The sequence below is a fragment of the Trachemys scripta genome, chromosome 6 (genome assembly GCF_013100865.1).
Source record: "Trachemys scripta elegans isolate TJP31775 chromosome 6, CAS_Tse_1.0, whole genome shotgun sequence".
Taxonomy (NCBI): Eukaryota; Metazoa; Chordata; order Testudines; family Emydidae; genus Trachemys; species Trachemys scripta.
Window position 1 is genome coordinate 89,514,802 of NC_048303.1, and position 13,850 is coordinate 89,528,651.

The 13,850-nt window shown below is 41.9% G+C and overlaps 1 protein-coding gene across 5 annotated transcripts in view; it reads right to left on the reverse strand.

Annotated features, from left to right (window-relative positions):
- The window catches only part of SMARCA2 (SWI/SNF related, matrix associated, actin dependent regulator of chromatin, subfamily a, member 2), a 177,816-nt gene that overhangs the window by 59,330 nt on the left and 104,636 nt on the right, over positions 1–13,850 (reverse strand). For all 5 annotated transcript variants that reach the window (XM_034774956.1, XM_034774955.1, XM_034774954.1 and 2 more), the window contains one exon: positions 7,425–7,502. In XM_034774956.1, the coding sequence (XP_034630847.1) occupies positions 7,425–7,502 (78 nt within the window). The remainder of the gene's footprint in view (positions 1–7,424; positions 7,503–13,850) is intronic.

Genomic DNA, 13,850 nt, shown 5'->3' on the forward strand with positions numbered 1-13,850 from the left:
TATCACTACGCATCCAGTGATATCACGCCACTGGGTGCCTGGGAAAAGGGAAGGAAAACAATTCTATCATTGTTGAGTTAGGGGCCAGATGTGCTTGAAAGCACTTGCTGGGGCCCGAGTTACTCCAATTTAAGTAGAAAACTTCTATTCCCTCTGTGTTGTTTCTCCTCCCTAAATTCAAGGTAGGTTTTGATCAGATTTAGGAGTAGTTGTAGTGGGTGGGTGGAAGGGAGGGGCATGAGGGGAGGGAATGAAAGAGTTATTTTGAATATTAAATAGCTGGAAATAACTGAAGGTGACACCAGACAAGAGCTTATTGATAGTAACCTGAAACTGAAATGTAGAGAATGCAGAGATCCAGTCATTTAGTTTCATAGACACCTGTCTTGAAGGCTGGACAGAACTCCAATGAGTACTGCATGCGTGTATACATTTATTTATTGAAATGGTACACACACAAAAGCAACAAGACTTTGGCATTATTATTATTATTATTATTATTATTATTATTTTTAAATAAAAACATTTCCGGCTGACGCCTTGCTGGCCATAAACTCCAGTTTAAGAATCGCTGCCCTAGGCAATTTCTTTAATATCTAATGCCATATCTGAAAAAAACCTGACAAAATGCTGGGATTTCTTTTTATTTGTACATACAAGTCCTTTAAATACCTGTGTGTGACAGAATTATAAGTAAGCACCCAAAAGCAAGAAAGAATTTCAATTTATTGCTACCTTTCAAACACAAAGCAAGCATTTGCCTTGAAATCTGCCTATAAATCTTTACGCTGAACACTGAAGGAGGATTAAATGCAATACTTCTTGGCCTAGAAATGGGAAGTACTTCCTGCTACTGACTCGGGAGATCCAGGTGGAGTGCGGAGGCTTATAGTAAATCTCAAAGACCCAATAGGTGGGTCTGTTTGGAATTCATGTCCTGAGCCTTTGGGCAGGCAGTGCTACCAGTGTGTGGAATAAGGAGTTGAAAAGATTCTAAAAGGATAGAATTATGGGATAAAAAGGAGGAGAGACATTCCATTGATTATTGCAGCATACAGAAATGTTTATAAGACTTGCTATAGTGATAGTATACTACGAAGAAGTATTTATGAATAAGGTAAGGTAAGGTAAGAATATCTCAGACACAAATATCTTGTTTTCTGGTGCTAATGACTTGGCTGTAAACTTGGCTGTATTCTTACTTAATACCAGTACAAAGAATATTTTCAACATAAAGGCCTGATAGTGGGATGCAATGTGGCTGGGCACAGATGTATTGTTGTGTAACTGATTATGAGAGAATCACAGCAATGCAGGGAGCTCATTTGGTTTGCTAAGTAGCTTCTATGACCCTGTGCACCACTGCCAGCGTAAGAGGTATGGCCAGGAAAGTAATGTGGCTGCAGCTTCTTTACATCTCACTGATCACTAGCTGCCATATCAGCCCCTTCAGGTTTCTCTGCGTTATGCCGGAAGGCTGGCCTGGCACACAATTAGCCCTAATCAGGAAAGCAAAAGCCACTTTTGCACATCCTTTCCTGGATGGTTTTGTATGCTCTTCAGCTGCATATGAGGATTAGGCCAAGGAACAATTATAATCTGAAAATGGAGTGTACAAATGGTGCCTTCTTGCTAAATCAGTCAGCTCCCATCTCTATTCAGTCTGCTCACTTTCATGACTAAAATACATTACTACCTTTTACTCCTCGTAGCTCAGCTAAGACTGGCAGTTAAATTCTATTCCTTCTTATGTATCAATATAGCAGTTTGTTAAATTCCATTGTGCAACCCCATTGAAGGGAACAGGATTGTACAGGCATCAGTGAAAGCAGAATCTTTATTACTGGTGATGATGCATGAGAAGAAAACCTTCTTCTTCCCAACTTGACTGAGATCTCAAGGCTGAGTATACAGGGCTGTCAGACAGAAAACAAACAACTTTTTCCTTGTTAACAGAGTATACCTAATATTAAAATTACTGAGAAAGCAAACATGGAACCCTCATCCCCAATGGTAATATGACCATAACTTTTCAGACTAGAACTGCATTTCAATGTGTCTGCCTACAATAGGTTACTTTATTAACAATTAAGCATTTCCTATCCACTAATGCTTGCCTTAACTTCTTGGGTTTTGAAGGATGTGTTAACTTCACTTCCAGACTTCTAACACTTAGTGTCAGCTCCTTACTTTCCTTCACAGCAGATAAAAATTGATGCATTTTTGAAAAAGAGAATCTGATTTTTATTACTGAAATCACATTTTTGGTTTTGTTATTTAAATTATAATAAATTTTAATTATAAGTTTTTCTTTTTAAAAATGAACTTTAACTGAAATCTGAATTTAATGCATAATTTGTTGATCTAAACTTATTATAACCTCTTAAAACATTTAAATAAAAAAAATGCTGAATCCATGAGCCTCTATCAAAAACTTTGAATAGAAGGCTGCTTTTCTACATAAAGAAAGAATATGGGGGAAAACATTCAACTTTTGAGGTCAAGCTTTTATGGCACAGTAGGTCATATACTGTATTAAGGGCTTGTTTGGTTTAATAAAACTAAATTTTATATGCAAGCAACGTCAATAGCATTCCTCAGTGGACACTTGTGAGTCCACTTAGGTAACTCTGGAAGATGCAGTAATGGCATAATGGTTCATAAATGTATGGATGGATGACTACACAGCAGCTCTGCAAGTGTCCAATATTGAAAAGTCACTGAGGAATGCTATCAATGTTGCTTGCACTCTCGTGGAATGAGCTAGCACCCTATGAGGGGTTATACTGGCCCTGCACTGGACAGGAAGGGGTTAATCCCTTACCGTGGGCTGAGGAAGCTATGCCCCCTCACCCTTGCTGGGCATGCTCCAATTGGAACCACAGTATAAAACGGAGCAGCCCAGCTTGGCCTGGGCTGACTGCTGAGGAGAGAGCCTGCCTGTTGCAAGCTCCTACTTGGGAGCTGCTGAAGCCCCAGACTGCAGAGGTCAGATGTGTCAAGACCCAGGCAAATACCAGGTTACCTACAGAAGCCATGAGGACAAGGAGTCCTCAGGATCTTAACCTGCCAACTGCCCTGGAGGAACAGAGACCTACAGATTACGGAGCAGGTAGGAAGTAGCTCCTGGGGACCAGACAGTGGTCCGGTTGTGGAACCGAGAACAGGGTCAGCATGTTTCAGACAAATTCCCACTGACCCAATGGAGAAAACTCTCACCGCTGACAGGGCCCTGGGCCGGGACTCAGTGGAGCTGGGAGGGGCTTGGTCTCCCTATCCCAGCTGCCAACCCACCCTCTTCCTGGCTTCTAGGCCCCACCACCTTGCGTGGAAGGGCAGTCCTACAGGCTCTGGCCGCTAGGCCCCGCCACCCGTTAGGCCATACTGCCCCTAATCCAAGGACCATCACCCTGACAGGATATACCCCATTGTGACACACCCACTGAGCAGGTGTAGCTGAAGCTATTTCATATGCAGTCGTCATACAGGATGTTATCTTTGAAGAGATTGCTTGACCCTTTGTGCAATCTGCATATGACACAAGCAGTTTAGGCGAAGCAAGAAACAGAGAATTGTGCATAGGGAGGCTCTTGCCATCAGAATTTGCGACTCGTACAGTCCTTTTGTGAATATTATTGCTACCAGGAACACAGTTTTCTGACACAAAAGGGAAAGGGACAAGATACCAGGGGCTCACACGGAGGTTCCATCAAAGCCGCTAGGACTGAGTTATGGTCCCACAGAGGAACCAGCTGTCAGAAGGGAGGATGGAGAAAAAGAAGCCCTTCTAAGAATCTTGCTAGCATGGCCCCGGAGAAGACTGATCTTCCATGAATGGGGGATGAAACGTCAAAATCACTGTAAATGAGCTAAAAGTACAAGTCCTGACGACCGAAGGTGCACCAGATACTCCAGTATGTCCTAGATTGAGGCCAGCGTCGGTTGAATTCCACTGGCCAATGACCACGCTGAAAACCGCTTCCATTTCGCTGAATAGGCCATTCTGGTAAAGGCCTTTCTACTGTTGAGTAGGATCTGTTGAACAGCCACTGAACACCCTCTTCCTCCTCATTTAGCCATGAAGCAGCTTCACTGTGATTCTCTGTGAGATGGTCAGGATGGAGAAGAAGGGGTATAGGAAGCTGAACTGACAGCGTGAGAAGGTCAGAGAACCAGCACAGGCCTTGGCCATGCTGGGGCAATGAGACTGAACTTAGCCCAATCTGCTTTCAGCTTGAGGATGACCCGTGGGATGATCAGCATCGGGGGAAAAGCATACACAAGAGCTGAATGCCAACTGAAATGGAAAGCATCAGACTGAGGCCACGTCGAGAACAGAACAGGTGACCTTTCCTGTTGTCCCTTGTAGCAAACAGATTGACCGTTGGCATGCCCCAAGCTGTGAAGATGACCTGGAGGGCGACTGTCTTCAGAGACCACACGTAACTCTGGGAAAAATTTCTGCCGAGATGGTCCGCGAGATGATTCTGGACTATAGGCAAGTGGTCAGCTATAGGAGTGATACTCTCCTCAATGCAGGACTGACACAAACTAATTGTGTCATGGCAGAGCATCCTGGGGCATGCTCCCCAGGGCTTGTTCACATAATACATCATAGAGGTATTGTCAGTAAGTGTATGAACCACTAATATGGTCCAGAAAAGTGTGGTATGCATTGTAGATGGCCCGATGCTCCATCATGTTGATATGCAGTGAAGACTCTTGCTCCGACCACACACCTCCCGGGACAGACAGCTGCAGGATATCCATTAACTTGTGAGTGTTCTCTTGCAGGAACTCTGCTTGAATACCCAGGGAAGCAGCCACACATTGCAAAAGGTCCTGGTACGCCTTGAAATCCTCCAGTACCAAAGGGGAGGAAGAGGCAGGCACTACTGAATCGTCTGGGAACAAAGATGAAGTGGTTAACTCCGCCAGAGCCGGATCATGCTCCAGGACTGATGGACTTGTATGGAATGACTCTGGTGGCTCCACGAGGTAAAGGCTCACCGGTGCCTGGGCCAGTGCCAAATTGACGGTCACTGCCACAGACCTGGTCGGTGATCTCACCTTCAAGCGAGATGAGGAGTGGAACTTCTGCAACTGAGGAGCATCCCACACATTCCATGGAGGCTACTGGCATGGATAGGGCATAGGTGGCCAGTAGGTGCTAGGCAAGGGCCCCTCAGCCTGAGCGTGAGACAAGCACCAATCCTAGTACCCATAGTTCTCCATGAACGGCCCCTGATGCAGGTCAGATGATGGAGAGCGAGAGGAAGGTTCCATTCTGAACACCAAAGAGTCCTGGTCTTCAGGGGATAAAAGTGGAGCCAACCCTAAGTGTGAGAGCAACTGGTCTGACTCATTCATAGCCCAGAATGACCAAGGAGCTGCTGCTGATGGTGGACACAGTACCAGCGGCACCGAGTATGCCTCCGTCGTTTCCGGAGTTGGAAGTTGTGTCAACCCTGAAGTTGGCAGCGGTACCGAGGTAACTGATGGAGGCTATGATTAGCTGTAAATTAACACATTTTCATGGTTATATTAACCAATGAGAATGTACCTTTCTTTAGAAAGTAAGTGAAGTGGAAAAGTTGATTAAAATTGATGATTTAAATCGAGGCTTTTCATTTGGTGATTTAAATAGCCTCGATTTAAATCCTACTTTCCACCCTACTTTCCTTTAGAGATTTTTAAGTGCATTAATATAGATAGTATGATTTAAGCACAAACAATGGCAAAACTGTCATGACTCCTGATCCCCTCCTTTTTGGTTGTTTTGTGATAATGCTCAAACTTAATCCAAATAGAAAAAGCTTCAAAACCTTGTTGAAGTTAGCCATGAATTCAACAATGAGGTTCAACCTGCATTCTGGCTCCTTCCTTCTGGGCTGCTGGAATTAAGAAGCTGTTTCAGAAAACAAATCTGCTTGTGTTGCACAGTGAAAAATAGATATTTAAATTTCAGTCTTTATCTCTGATACAGCAGCACCCACATCAATCACCATATATCTTGTAAAGTCAACTACTCAGCTTGAACACAACAGGAGCAGCAGGAAATTGCACCAGGTATACAAAAATGTGTATCTGTGATGGAGAGCGGGAAGGAGCCATTTAGTTTACTACCATGGTATGTCACTATACACTTGACTAGCAGTGCTGGCAAATCAAACATTCTCCTCTTGGTTCCTGGCCTGCCAAACTCTTCACACCTGACTCCTATTATGGGAATGTTTAAATGATAGAGAACTCCTGAACAGACCCATTCTCACATATATCACTTCTTTCAAGTCTTAAATGCTTCTCTGGCAACGTTCAGTAGAGCATAGCAGGGCTGGGCTGGCAGTTTAATAGCAATATGACATTGCCACATGGGGGAAATGTTGCCTCTGCCATCTGAAGTTTGGTACAAGTGACAATTCACACTTGTGTACAGTGCTTTAAGGCACATCCCTGAGCAAGATGTGGTGTGCAGCTGTACTACCCCAGGGATTGTCTCTCAAGCTACTACAGTCCCTCCCAGCTTTCTGGATATGTGTCTTTCTGTCTGTCAACATCTTAGAAAATGCAGTGACCTGCTCGCTCCCCCAGTACAGGAGGGGCAGAATGCAATGATTCCACCTCCACACTTCCCCCTTTTGGGTGTGTGCTCCAGGGGTTGCATGAACACAGGATCTGGGATTGTGACAGGCCCTTCTGTGTGAAGGCTCCCTTCAGCAATCCCTGCCTTGGATGCTCACAAAATGGAAAATCCAATAGCTGTGCTTAGGCAGACTTCTTAGCAATTCTCCCAGCAGCACAACTTCCCTGCTACTAACAATGATGGAAGTGCTAATATAGACCAGATGCTGGCATTTGTACCTCTGTATTATCTAGTCCTGTTTAAAGAATTGCTAAACTTTCTCAGTGCAGACAAGGCAAACTGGACCCTTGACATCACCCTGTGGCAACCCCAACCAATTACAGAAGCAAAGAGCACCACCATAAGCTCCTAACATACCACTGGTTAAACTATTGTATTTGCCCCTAGCAGAAACCCAGTAGAGTAGAGCCATTTAAAAATGAATAGTGTCAAAAAATCAGAGCCAGAAATAGTGACCAGCTGATATGCACTGTCTGAGTTCTGCCAAGGCAACTCTGAATCCTCTTTCCCCTATAGTGTGTGAGTTAGAATGCAATGGACACTACTTCACCTTACCACTCTTCAGGACTTACCCCTTTTTAGTCATCCAGTGAAGCCGCTCCCTTTTCAATGGAGATTACATTCTCTTTCAAATAAGAAGCAAAATAAGTAAATGCTCCTCCCTCTCTCTCAATACCATTCTATAGTTTGAATCCCAAGAGAGTAGCAGCTCTAGCAACCAAGTGTTAACAGGAAAGGACTACGGAAGAAGCTGTACTACTTATTGTCAGAGTTCCCTTACCATGAAGAGATCAAATTCCTCTTCACGTCGTGCAATCATCTGATTCAGAGTCTCATCATCAGGAACTTCATCTTCTTCCTAGTGACAGAGAGAAAAAGATTTATGGACATGCAAAGCAGTGGCAGTTCTGACGCATCCGTTCTTACTAGGTCAGTGCTGCCGTGACCTTCCTTCTCCCCAAGGATGACACATGGGAAACACTCAAATTAAAACTAAAACTGAAAGCCTCTAGCTGATAGGCTACTCTGAGGAAACAGAGGCTTGACTTCATCAAAGACGCAAGTGGGACTTATTACCATCTTCATAAGTGTAGTATGAAGAAATGAGCAAACGTGCAACCAGGAAATTTTGGTTTGTGGTTTTCCTGGGTCACAAGCACAGCTTGTTATCAGTTCATTTTTTCAGTTAATGTACATATTTCCCTTTTGCTAATGTACAATATTCTCTTCATGGACTCCCCAGAGATGCCACTACTCTCCCATGCTCTCTTTGCTGCCTTAGCAAGGCTGAAGGAGGAGAATCCTAACACAACGGTATTGCTAATCACAGAAAAAGGAACTGGCCAAGCTTTATTTCTTTAATCCAATGCTCCATCACAAGTTCTAACTTCAAGTTTTGCCTTCTGATACTTGACAAAGAAGTTCCTTTATAGAAACACACACACACACACAAAACCTAAACACTGTTCACTGGTAAAATCTAGAATCTAGTATTCCATTCAACATGTTCTACTTCTGTACAGTCACAACACTCACTTTCAGCATGATCAGGCTCTTCAGTGCTCAGTTCTCTCTCTGAGAATATTTATTGTTGTGAAAGGTGTTGGTGTTCTAAGTCCACTTACTGGCTGACAAGTCTCCACATCAGAACCGGCAACCTTAATAGTAGTCTCAGAGGAGAGGCCACAGACTGAACAGGCTTGGAGCCCAAACTACCCTCTTATAGATGAAGATGGCTCCTCAGAGTCAAACTGGAAGAACATTCGCAGAGCACTGTCAACAAAGCTTGCACTGCCCCTGCTATACCTGTTCTCCAAAGAAAGGGCGTCGTTCTCAAGAGCTTTTAACATGGTGGCTTTCAAAAGTGGTATGTTTAAAAATATAAAACTCTATGTTTACACCTTATGCACTTTCATGGCTGAGCTGGTAACAACTGCATAGTTCCTTCAACAGGAAGCAGGTCCAATTTCCTTCACGGACCTTGGAAATGCCAGTATTTAATCCAATGGCATTGCTATCAAAAATTGTGCATTTAGCAACAACCCTTCCAGTCACAGTTTCCATCTGCAACATCCAGAACAAGGACACTAGCACAGATAAATACACTTGTATTGAACGTTAGTTTCGCCTACAATGTCACAGATTGGAAAATGAAGCTATGAAATACTGTTTGAATCTGATCTGTTTCCTTAAACAGCTTTAAGACACTTCCTGCAGCTCCCACTGGCCGGGAACGGTGAACTTCAGACACTGGGAGCTGTGTGTGTGGGGGCGGGGCGCGTGCCTGCAGATGGTCAACGTAAACAAAATGTCTCACGGCCCGCCAGCGGATTACCCTGTTGGGCCGCATGCCGAAGGTTGACGACCCCTGTTCTAGGCACAAAATAGGAACCTAAAAGCACCACTGCCCATGGAAACTGCCTCCATAAGCAAGGAAGCATTAAGATGCAATAAATGCATCCCTTCTTCCATAATATATCCACATCCCTCAAATTTATCTTCTTTAAATCAACAGTGATGTGAGCCCTACACTGTACTGAATAGGACCACAGAAGTGAAGGGGCAATTAAAATACAAAGTAGTTGTGGCAGTAAATTTAGGGATACCATTAATAGAAAATTACCACACACATGAAGCACAGTGCTACTGCTGCAACTGAGAAAGGATCCCACATATAGATGCTAAGTGTGCTTAGTTCTGGGAATATGAATTAGGTCACTCATATACATTAAGAAATTGCTCTATATTTGCATTTTATTACGTCTTCAAATCCATATCTGCAAGACAAAACGGTTCTGGTGTTAACTATCATCTACAGAAGTCTTTTCTCTTTTTTTTTGGGTAGTCTCAGCTGAAATAGGAAATAGACTGTCTTTTTTTAATTAAATGTTTCCAGGTAGTTACAATGGGAGATATGGTGACCAGTGCAGTGCATGTTGCCCAGTAGCTTCCATTCTCACCTCAGTTTCAATCACTCATAACTTTCCAAAACTTTCATCTTTTGGTCAGTTCTCCACGCTTATTCTCTGCACAAAGGGAACTGTTAGTGGAAAGTCTGAGCAATTTAGGTGGCGGAGGAAGGGGGAGAGAGGAGAGGTTTGAGAGTTGGGGAAAAAAAAAATCACAAAACAAAAAATCCAACCATAAACACAAACAAAGCCCTACGTTAAGAGAACTATAAAGTTGCATAATTAAGCACTCAAAAACTCTGGATCGATCAAAGACAAACCTTAACTCTGCTTCCATGTGTATACATTACAATAGTTTTGAATTCTACAATGACATACTATTTCTCAAAGTTTTGTTTAATTTTATTGTAGTCCTCCCTCTTCCCTCTCCCCCCCAACGTCCATAGATATACAGAACTACAAGATGGTTCAAGTAGATTCTTAGTATGACAGAAAGTGATTTATAAGAGAAGTATACAGTACATGGTACTTAAACAACATATGCTACATTTTGGTGGAAGTTTTCCAAGGATAAGATTTTCATTGACCTGTTTCTAGGAATTCCCAGACTACTCAGCTAGGCCCCAGTCTTGCCAACACTGTGTGTAATTTTATGCATGGGAGGAGTGCCACTGAGTTTAATATATTTCAGACCATGGAAGTTGTTATATGAATATATGTAGTAAATTTTGAGAAACAGTGTGTGATCATATAATTCAGGTCTGTACTTAAGTGAATATGCACAAGTGGCAGAGTTTAAGTTGTGTACATAAACTTCAGCATTTCCCGACTTTTGAGTGTTTAATGATACAACCTTATGTTCACTCAATATATTTTTATGGTAGCATTTTGGGAATGGTTCTTGTGAAAATTTGATTAAATACAGTTAAGATCAATATTTTAAAAGATTATTATACACTGGCCGAGAAATGCAGGAAGTTTAACATTTGTTATGACGTATGCCAATTCGTTATGCCACGGTATTGACTTTGGGGAGGGGTCTGAGATTTGTACTCATAAGGAAACATTCAGTACGAGGCTAAAAGGAGAAACAGTTAAAGTCGATGTCCTACCCAAATGTTATTTTCTAAATCAGTGGTTTTCAATCTTTTTTCATTTGTGGACCCCTAAAGAAATTTCAGCTGGAGGTGCAGACCCTTTGGAAATTCAACCTGTGGTCCACAGCCGCTACCATAGAAGACTTAGACTGAAAACTGACTCGACAGAATTTAATTATAAATGTTGCGCATGCTTTGCATAGTGTTTGACGCAGCATGAGAAAGAGCACTAAACGGTGGGCTTCTATGGTAATGACAACACTTCTGGGTTTTGACCTGTAGGTGGGGGTATTCACATACTTTTGATTGATTAGAAAAATGGAATGTCTTTTCTGGGATCTGAAACTTTATTTTCATAAAAGTCACCTTTCACAGACACCTTAGAGACAGTCTGCAGACCCACAGGGGTCCGCTGACCACAGGTTGAAAACCACTGTTCTAAGTACTTACACAACCACTACTGTTAAGTATTGGACTGTAGTTTGCGCTCTTATTAAAACATCCATTCCCTGTACATTTTCCAGATATTACAGTAACAGTGTGGCAGGACGGCATCCAGAGAGCATGTCTTCTCATAGCACAGCATAGCCCTGCAGGCATGCCAACCTCAGTCTCCTCCTGCTTTTCCCAAATTACTTGTTCAAAGCCAAAAGCGTTTAAACTAGTATTTCCCTTCCTAGGGTCCCATTCACTGAGACTTTATAAATATACAGCTTCCTTTAGCCCCTGGGGCCCAAACCCTCCTCCCTCATTAAGATATTCCACAGCCCTCCCTTCTGGGGCTGTACAATGTTTCAAGCCAGCTTCCCCAGCTCACAGTACGCAGGTTCCAGCTCTCCTGGAGCTGCTCTTCTCTCTCCCCCAGAGTCAACTAACAGCTGGGGTTTTATCATGTCCAGGAGGTAGCTCCCTGATCACCACCTAGCCACCATTCAACAGCTTGTCTATTGCTCCCTTAACACCTATTCCTTACAGGGGCCATGTCATGGAATAGGATGGATTAGTCCTGACCCTCTTATTCTTCACAGGGGCCAGACTATACTTTGTTACATCAGATTATCATTTTCCTTCTTAATTATGTTAATACAGGGAAAGACAATTTACTGTTCTGCTCCCCACTCCACCTTCTTTATTATGAATTGATCTGAACTATTCATTCAATTAAAACAAGTACGTATCTTCATTATTGACTCAGGTAACTACTTCTTATTCAATTCTTTTTCTAAAGCTTCCATGAAGCTTGCTGACACATTTTACAGTGTCTATGCACGCTAACTGCATTTGTCTAAGATTTCTGTTTATGTGCCAGACTCTTAACCCTGAGGGACCGGGCAGCTGGTGTGTACCTCACTCTTTTAGTTCTAATGCCTAACAGCTGCAGGTTCCCTGGTCAAAGTGATTATTAATAAAATCAGAACCAAGCAGAACTTCTTTACAGAAAAGGAAGAATAATTTAGAACAAAACAAAACAAAAAGAACATGTGGAGGTAAGTCTGCAAAAAAATAGTCCCTGAGGCAGATGCTCAGCTGGTATAAATTGTCATAGCTGTATTGAAGCTAATGAAGTTATGACACCAGCTGAGGATATGCCCCCATATGTATCAGATGTTTGGCTACAGTCACATTAGGTTTAAATCTGTATGGGCAACTGTACAGCAGTTATTTAACGGAACATGACTGTTTTCTAGCCTCCTTCCTCCTACGGTTGTGGCCTTTAAAAGTTTATCCTGCAAGACAAACTCATTGCATAAGCAACATCGTAACATAATGATATTGTGCTGGGCCCAAACAATATTTTGTGAGATTACTAGGTTGGACCCATCCACCACAAAAATAATTTCAACTGAAATTACAATTCAATTTTTATCCCTTTAATTTTTATTCATAGGCAGCAAGAAAAAGCCTAAGAAAGGGGAAGGTTGGATAATCTTACAAAATTCACTTGAGGGAAGTCTTTGGCATGAGTTCTCAATGAGCAATTCTGATAAAGATTTTAGGTTACCCAGTTATGTGCTAGAGATTATAGACAACACAACAAAATACTCTAGAAACATATTTGCAATCTTCATATCTATAACTACATCATCAATAAACTAGATTATTTAAAAAAATCCATCAAAACTATAACCTAGCCAAGCATAGTCTTGTGAATGAACTTCTTTACAATTTCATCTCTCTTTTGGCTTTAGATCAATTGGTTCAAACAGTAAATTACATGCCAGTAAAGTTTGAAACTGAATACAACCTCAAGCAAGACTGACTTTACTCATCTCACGATACTGTCTATAACCCAACATAAGCAGAGCCCAAGAAGTTCTAGCCTCCGTGCTGTGAGACCTGGTTTCCTACCACAGTACTTTACAAACCTCAATTTTACTATTAAGCTTACCTGCTTTTTGAGTAATATTAAAAACAGTTGCAGGTAACGCGTTAATCGTTGCTGTTACATGACATGCGAGAGGTTATCATAATGAGAAAATGTATGTATTGTGGGATGGTTAAAAAGCTAACGCACACACACAAAACTCCTACTGACTTTTCTCTCAAATTTCAGAATTAATAAGGACTTTAGAATCAGACTCTTTATGGACAGTAACCTGCACAGTGGTGGATTACTAGTTACTAGAATAATTTTCTGTTAGTAAAAGGAAATAAGCGTAGCAAGCATAGATGATATATAGTATCTTCACACAATAACATATTAGGTAGATCATTTTTAAAATAAGATATTAATTGTTGACGGTCATTTTCTAGTATTAATTAGTTATTTTAAAAAAATGACTCAGAGATACTGCAAGCAAACCTAGAACAAAGATGTGCACAACTGTGCTTAATGAATAAGAGGGAGACTTTTATTTAAGTGGTTGCTCCAAGGGTCATCTGTCAAAGGAAGCATATCCAGGAACCCTGAACGCCAGCTATGCAGCCAAACCCAAACCCCTACTATAAGATTTCTATTGATTTCAATCTATTCTACTCATATTAGTTTTAGCTTCTTTGGTGGATGCTATTGACTGGGTGACTACTATATTGTTACTTCACTGTGAGTTAAACTGAACTATAATTGCACTGTTGAGTTAAAAAAGAAAACAAAGGATTATTATCAAAACAACGTCATTGTGTGCAACCCCTTTCACATCTGTTATGTAATCAGTTTGTTGACAACCCACACAAAAAAACCACTCCCGCTTAATGACATAC